Source organism: Strigops habroptila, chromosome 9 (genome assembly GCF_004027225.2).
Source record: "Strigops habroptila isolate Jane chromosome 9, bStrHab1.2.pri, whole genome shotgun sequence".
Taxonomy (NCBI): Eukaryota; Metazoa; Chordata; class Aves; order Psittaciformes; family Psittacidae; genus Strigops; species Strigops habroptila.
In genome coordinates, this window is record NC_044285.2 from 33,320,480 (window position 1) to 33,327,847 (window position 7,368).

General features: G+C 50.9%; 1 protein-coding gene across 1 annotated transcript in view; it reads right to left on the reverse strand.

Moving 5' to 3' along the window:
* The window catches only part of RNF128 (ring finger protein 128), a 29,406-nt gene extending 23,637 nt beyond the window's left edge, over positions 1-5,769 (reverse strand). Inside the window, exon 1 of the mRNA XM_030496637.1 lies at positions 5,310-5,769. Coding sequence (XP_030352497.1) covers positions 5,310-5,757 — 448 coding nt within the window. The 5' untranslated portion in view covers positions 5,758-5,769. The remainder of the gene's footprint in view (positions 1-5,309) is intronic.
* Between the last annotated feature and the right edge of the window lie 1,599 nt (positions 5,770-7,368).

Consider the following 7,368-nt stretch of genomic DNA (forward strand, 5'->3'; position numbering starts at 1 on the left):
TCAGTGGCACTTGCAAGAGTAAAGCATCATCTCTTAATCTAGCAAACAGCATCTAAACCCCTCTGGAGGAACAGTGATCAACATTCATTCCCTAATGAAAATTCTTTGGTGAATTTACTCAACAACTTTCAGCAGTTTTGATTTAGTAAATACATTGCTGACCCTCTTTAAATGAGATTGAGCTCACAGCTAACATCCCTTGCTCTCAACATACTGGCAGCAGCTAAGTGCTCACTGGAAACAAGTTTGAGAAAGCTAATGATGAAATAATGTAAGTCAACATAGTACAAGCCAGAAGGCATCTGTCTGCAGAAAGATGCCAGGTCACATTTGATGCAGCGGGGAGCAGTGCTGAGTCTGACTGCTGTCTGCTCAGTGGCACATTCAAGACTGGAGGCAAACAAGCACCGTCATCGTTTTAGGGCCATATGTTCCACACAATGAAGCCTCTACCACAGCTGACAATTAGGATTTTAATTCATCCTTTCACATCTCAGCAGACCAGTACACCCAAAGAGCAAGGGCACTTCACAGACCAGTTCCAGCCTATCTCAGGGTTGGTGCCTACCCTGCAGTTTTCCATAGCACAGAGGTGCATAAATTAGACCAAAGAGAGCAAGGGCAGGGATCATAAGCTGTTAGTAGCACCAATTAGTCTACCCCGCTTCTCAGTGCCTGTCATGCTTGCTCACAGACCTCTGTGCTGTGGGCAAGCCCAGCCCACTGTCGTACCTCCACCACACCCGCAGGTGGGATATCAGGGTCAGACGCTGTGCACCACGGTCAGTTATCTGAATGCCACTATAGCTATGAAGTTAGTTTATTCTACACCAGGCAGCCAAGACAGCTGAATCGAGCACATAAAGACAAAGTTGCAGCACATATGCATCGAATGGCTATGCTTGGACTCAAAGAGCTACAATCTTCAGCAACTACAGACTGCAAATACGATTTAGGCATGGTGGATCCATCAAGTAAGAAGCTGGTGATAGGAAGGGCAAAATCATCTGCAGAGGCTCAGCAGGCAGTGACCAGGGCACATGGGAGAGCAAGTGTCATTAATTAGACCTTGCATCCTCATTCCTCACCTGGATGTGCTCAGCCCAAGTCTGCACTCACTGCAGAGGTGCACTATTTGTTTACAAAACAGTTATGAGGCCTCAGCACAGCCTGCCTTGGGACTGCTAGTCTGCCTCAGTCTAACAGGAAGAGTTTTATAGGGCACAGCAGCTTTTTAATACCATGGCAGAGCTCTAACTTGTTTGTAAAGATCACAGAGGTGGAGCAGAATCACAATGATACACTTTTGCCACACACTATTTCCTCCAAGCATATGGAGATCAGCCTTCGTCTCAGTGAAAATCCTGCAGAACAAGTTAAGCGGCAGTGCTACATATTTAACCTTTCCTTCCCCTTTCACCTGTTGATGCAAGTTTACACTTGAACCAGATGTTGTTAGCCCGAGACACGCTGTTACTGCTTTAGCCAGAATTATTTAGCTGTGCTCCCCCAGAATAAGCCCTCTGCAGATCAGGTGATGTGCTTCTCAAGGATAGAGTTACACAACAAGAGAGGAACCAAAGAGAATCATCACAATAGTTTTCTGACCCGCAAAGAATCCTTCTTTACTAGTGGCAGGGAAATACTTGACACCAAAGAACACTTCGCATGGTTACCACCATACCCTGACACCATCTGACAGCCTGACTCTAACTTAAAGCAAGATCCACCTTTAAAACAAACCAACTCTTGTGCACTTTTTCCCCACATGCTACCGTTTTCCCTCAAATCAAATGTCTTTTTCAGAAGGTCAATATAGATTACAGAAAGGTGCAGTTATAAGCACACAAAACTGTACTTTGAAACCCTGCTCAACCTGCCACAGAGCAGTACTATCTTCTTAAAATGAGCACAATTCAAACTAGTTTGCTAGTTGATACGCTTTGTGCGTATAAACGTACAAAGTAAGTATTATTTGGACTCCATTAAATCCTTGACATTCCATGCGTTAGAGAAGACTAGATAGGATTTTATTGTATCTGATCTGGCTATTTATTGCATTCTGTTGTTTCTATTGCCTGGGTGGTTTGTTTGTTGGGGGGGGGGAGGGGTGTTTAATTATTTAAAAACTTGGCACACCAAAATGTTTCCACAGAGAGCACGGATATAAGCAGTAAAGAATTCAGACTAAACATGATGATTATAAGACAAGTTGTCTCAGGAAGGAGGATGACCAGGAAAAACACTGCTGTCAAGAACAGGCACATTTAAGTCCCTAAACCAGAAAGCTGCTTCAAAAGCCAAGCTTGACAGCCCCAGAAAAACATACACTGTACTTTTATATAAGCTTCTGTTAATAACTGCGTGTTACACTGCTACCAAAGTTCTGCAAAACGCATGTTGTGCCATATGTTTTAACAAAGCCCGCCCAGGGGGATCTTGCTTCTCTGCCAGGCAGATGACAACTCCCATGCTGGGCATGGAGGAGAGCCCTGGGCACCACTGCAGAGCAGACAGGAGGGGATGTCACCAGGGTACCTTGGGAGATGGGAAAGCCCTGAGGCTCAATGCCCCCTCGGCCCAGCAAAGCCACCTCCTGGTACTTCCCGTTGCCTTAGCCTGGAGGAAGTGCTCAGTCTTGCTTGGTTTCACTTGGTGGCATATGATGGTCCAGTTAAAGCAGAAACAAAGCCAATTAGGAAACCCAGACTGTGAAGTTACCGTTAGCACAGCGACAGCTGTTATAGCAATGTCAGGAGTTGCACAAAACACATTCTCCAATGAGCAGGGCTACCTACACCATTGCCTCCAGAAGAGCTGGAACATCCAGTGCCACCATTGGAGGCCAGAAGAGGAGAACCCAAGCCAAAATGCAGTTCAGCAAAGACAACATGACCAGCTCTTGCCTCTTCAGTTTGAGCTCAGCCTGCAGCACTACACTGCATCAGCTTTCTACAAGGAACATCCTGACTTAGCAGGACAAATGAGGCCAGTTACTTGTAGCTTGCTTCCTCTTTGCCATGCTGTGCTGAAAGCCTGAAACATTTCTCATGTTTGACTAGAGAACATTGGCTCCCAGTAGAGGCAGAGGGTAATGGTGGCCCAAGAGCAGAATGCCACCAAAGCCCTGAGAGCAGAAAGAAGAGCATCACTGTGGGAAGAGGTGAAAACAGGGACTTGCAGGCAACCATGACAATACAAAAAGTCAAGTACAGGGAAGAAGACAAGAGAGGGTGGAACAAGAGAGAAAATTAGGGACTAAAAGCAACAGCAGCAACAAGCTTAGCTCAGTATTTGTGCTAGGACATGGCAAGAAGGAGTCATGCAGATGAAATAAGCAGTTTGACAGAAGCTGTCTTCTCCAAAAAATCCCTGTGCTATTCATCTAAGTTCAGCTGGGATGTTTCAACAGGCCCTGGAGCCCATAACCCATTACACAGGATAATCAGGACAGCTGATTATGTCAGAGCCACTCTGACATAAATCCCTCAGCAGAAAGCTTAGACAGCGTGGGAAAGGAGGGAGCGGACCCTGCAGAGAGCAGATAGTTCATTTCAAGAGGTGGCTCCTAGCATTAAGATTAAGATGCTGTAGATTTCCAGCAGCCAGGATGGAGCAGGGGGCAGGAACACATATACCTTACCCTCAAGAACAGGTTCAGTAGTGACTTCCCCAGGTCAGCAGCACCAAAGGAGCTGCAGGATTAGGCAGGCACACAGCGAACAGGACTTGGGGCAGGGATGCTGCTATCAATTCTACAGGAGGAACTGACTCAGCAACAGCCAGATCTCGATAGCATTTGTCAGCAGACAATTTGATTACACAAGAAAGCTCTTCCCCAGAATGGCCAGAGCCCATCCAGGTTGTATGTTTTGAATTATTAAACTGGAATACAGTCAGTCATGCAGCTCACTAAGATTGCACGCAACGAAATTCCAGATGCAGCTACTGTTTCCTTGTCTCACCAGAATACTTACCTCCACCACTAACAGACAGAAATTCTCCCCACCCCTTTTAACAGGGGTGCTGCAAGGGTGTAATTATTTTCCAAACCAGTCAAAGCTTTAAGACTCACTATTCCTTTTCACTGTTGTATTTCTCCCCAGACAATGTGGCTTCCCAAAGCAGAATACCAACACACCTGTGAGGTGTGTGTGCATCAGTCCAAGAGCTAGGGGCTGGTCAGAGCCACCAACGCCAGCTCACCTGCCCCTGTGCGTGCAGGGCCACTGCTCTGGCTGCTCCCAGAAGGTACTTACACAGCTTTCAGCCCAGGGCTGCTTCTTAGGAAATACAAATCTCATTCTTCATATGAAAAATGGGCAGTTCAGAAAAAAAACCCCACCACCACAAAAACCCACTGCTGGCAAGTAGGAGGCTTTCTATAGCAAGAGAAGAGAGGCTCCGTCATCAGCCCTGGCAAAATGGAAACAAGTTTTAAAGGATTTTAGCCACTTGCTGGTGAAAAGTTACCTATGAAGGAGTCTCATACTCTGCCTATTTCTGAGCTGGCTAGTGTGCAGGACATGGAAATGGCACATGTCTGAGTGTGGAAACCCAGCCTATTTCAGGGCCCAAATCTACTCCACAGACTTTACAGGTGTCCTGGTTTAGGCTGGGATAGAGTTGATTTTCCTTCTACTAGCTGGTACAGTGCTGTTCTTTGGCTTTAGTCCTTCCTATGTTTCCTATTATTATTGTTATAATATTTTACTTTTATTTCAATTATTAAACTGTTCCTATCTCAAGCCACTGTTTTTTACATTTTTCCCATTCTCCTCCCCAGTACTGCGCTGTAGAGTGGGTGACCAAGCAGCTCCGTGGTGCTTAGGTGCCAGCTGGGCTTAAACCACAACAGGCTTTACAAAACGCTGCATCCATTGACTTCGGGCAGCTCCCTGGCCCGGCTCGAAACCCAAACAAGCTGGAGAGGTGAGTCCCACCTTCACCCAGCACACCTGCAGCCAGCGCCCAGCCCACCCGCGCCAGAGAGCTCTGCTCGCCCTCGGCCCACAATAGCAGCCTCTGCTATCAGACATCGTTACTCATTAATCAGAGAAAATTCAACAACAGCAGCGCCGTGCACGGCACCGGCCAGTCCACGCAGAAACTCCTCCTTGCGCGGGAGCGCCAGGAGGAAATTCCAGGCTCTTACCGAGCATCCCAGCTGGGCACGTTCAGCGAGGGCTGAGCCAGCTGGGGGTGAACCCAACACATGTCCCCGCACCCCGCGGAGGTGAGGGAAGGAGCAGCTCCCAGCGCAGGGACCCCACTCTTCCCTAGCCCGTCCCCCCGCCCCGGCGGCTCACCGTGGTGGGACATGGGCAGCACCTCGTTGCCGGTGCCGCGGTAGTTGTAGATGACGGCGGCAGCGGCTCCGCGATCCGCAGCCAGACGGATCTTGTCGGCGAAGGAGCAGCCGCCGCCGCGCTGGATGAGGGCGAGCCAGCCCGGGGGGGAGCCGCTGCCGCCGGGCGGGGGGGCGCCGCTGAAGTTGGTGCGGGCGCTGCAGGCGTTGAAGGAGTCACGGCCATCGGGCAGCACCAGCACCCCCGCGGCCGCCTGCAGCGGCGAGTCCTGCCCGTACAGGCCGCTCTCGCTCGCCTCCCAGCCGCTCCGGTTGCGGTCCGCGCCGTCCTCCCACGACACGTTCAGCCAGGCGGTCCACGCCGCCACCGCCGCTGCCCCGCGGGGACCGGGCTGCGGAGCTGCGCAGAACAGCGCGACCAGCGCCAGCAGCGCGGCCCGCGGCGACATCCCGGCACGGCTCGGCTCAGCTCGGCCCGGCCGCGCCGCCGCCGCCGCCTCCTCCTAAAATCGCCGCGGCCGCTCACGGGGGAGGAGCGGGGCCGCCCCCCCCGCGGCACGCCCCCCCCCCCGCGCCCGCTGCGGGAACCCCGCCGGGAGTCCCCGGCCCCGCCGCACCCCCGCGGCCCGTGCCGAGAGCTGCGGCCGCGGGTGACCCACGGCGGGGGATGCGGGACACCGGAGTTCCCCCTCCAGATCGCCTCCCAGGGGGCACGCGGTGGGTCCCCCACCGAGGTCACGTCTCAGAAGTGATGGTTCCCCTTGACATCACCTCTCAGGGGCGCTGGGTGTCCCCCCGGATCACTCCCCTCCATCACCCCTAGGCACGGTGGGTGACACCCCTCCAGACTGCCTGCCTTGCACCCAGTAGCAGAGAGAGCAGCAGTGGGTAAACAGTGGGCCTGTGGGGACCCCCTCAAGGGGCTGACCCCCCTCAGCAGCCCCCAAGCACAGCAGCACCAGCAGCCGGTGCCCAGCCATGACCCAGCCTGCTCCACACCGCTGAGTTAATATTTGCTGAACACTCAGCAACATGCGGTATCAGTCCTGCCTGAAATTGGTTTATAGAATACTAGGTTAGCTGTGCTAATAGAATGGCTGTGGGCATGAGCATGACATGCTGTAGAGCCCTGCCAGAGAATATGGGGGAAGAAAGGAAGACAACAGGAGAAGCAAGAACAGTTTGAGCTCCTCTTCTCCGCAGAGCTGCTCCTCTGATGGAGAGGCTCTGCTCCTACCTGCCGCTCTGCAGGAATTGCCCCCACACCAGGAGCTGCTCAAACACATCCCCAAAAGTCCACGTGTCACTACGCACAGGCTGGGTTTCTGGATGGGAGCCCATCATTTAGAAAGGATTATTCCTGTGCAGTGATTACATGGTGCAGGATCTGCCTATGCAATCATCAACAAAATTAGTGTAAACACAGAGTTAAACCCTGATACGAGTCGGCACCACTTAATTTTTAATGCAGGCTTTGGGCTGATTCTGAATCCATGGGGCTGATAACCAGTAATTCAGCATTGATCTGTGGCACATCTTTTCCTTCGCTTGTGCCTGTACTAAGTGCCAGCACAAGTCAAATCCAGCTCAGGTTCGAGTGACTGCCTGGGGCAAGGGCTCCAAAATCAACCCACTCTACTAGTGTCTACCCCTGCCAGCACTGCATCCACAGGGTTTTGTGGCTCAGTAGCACAGGGAGATCAGTGTTCATTCTTGCAGCATGTGGAACAGGTAATGAAGAGCAGATGAAGCAATTTACTAAAGATCAATATTGCTAAACACACAAAGCTTACTAAGTGAACCCTTTTGTCCTAACCTAAACAAACCTCTCATTTTCTCATTCCACATCTAAGCAGACAACTTATTTCAACAGTAACATCTCTAGCTATAATAAGAAGTCTATCTGTAAGCCATCAGAGAGACGTGGTTTTGTTTTGAAACCTGTTCCACATGGGTGCAGGGAATGACTTAACACTCTGAAAATATATCTGAGCTTTATGCAATCGACAGCAGCCAAAGTGCTTCAAACGCCTCCAAAGCTTTAAGGGTGTTTAGCTCTG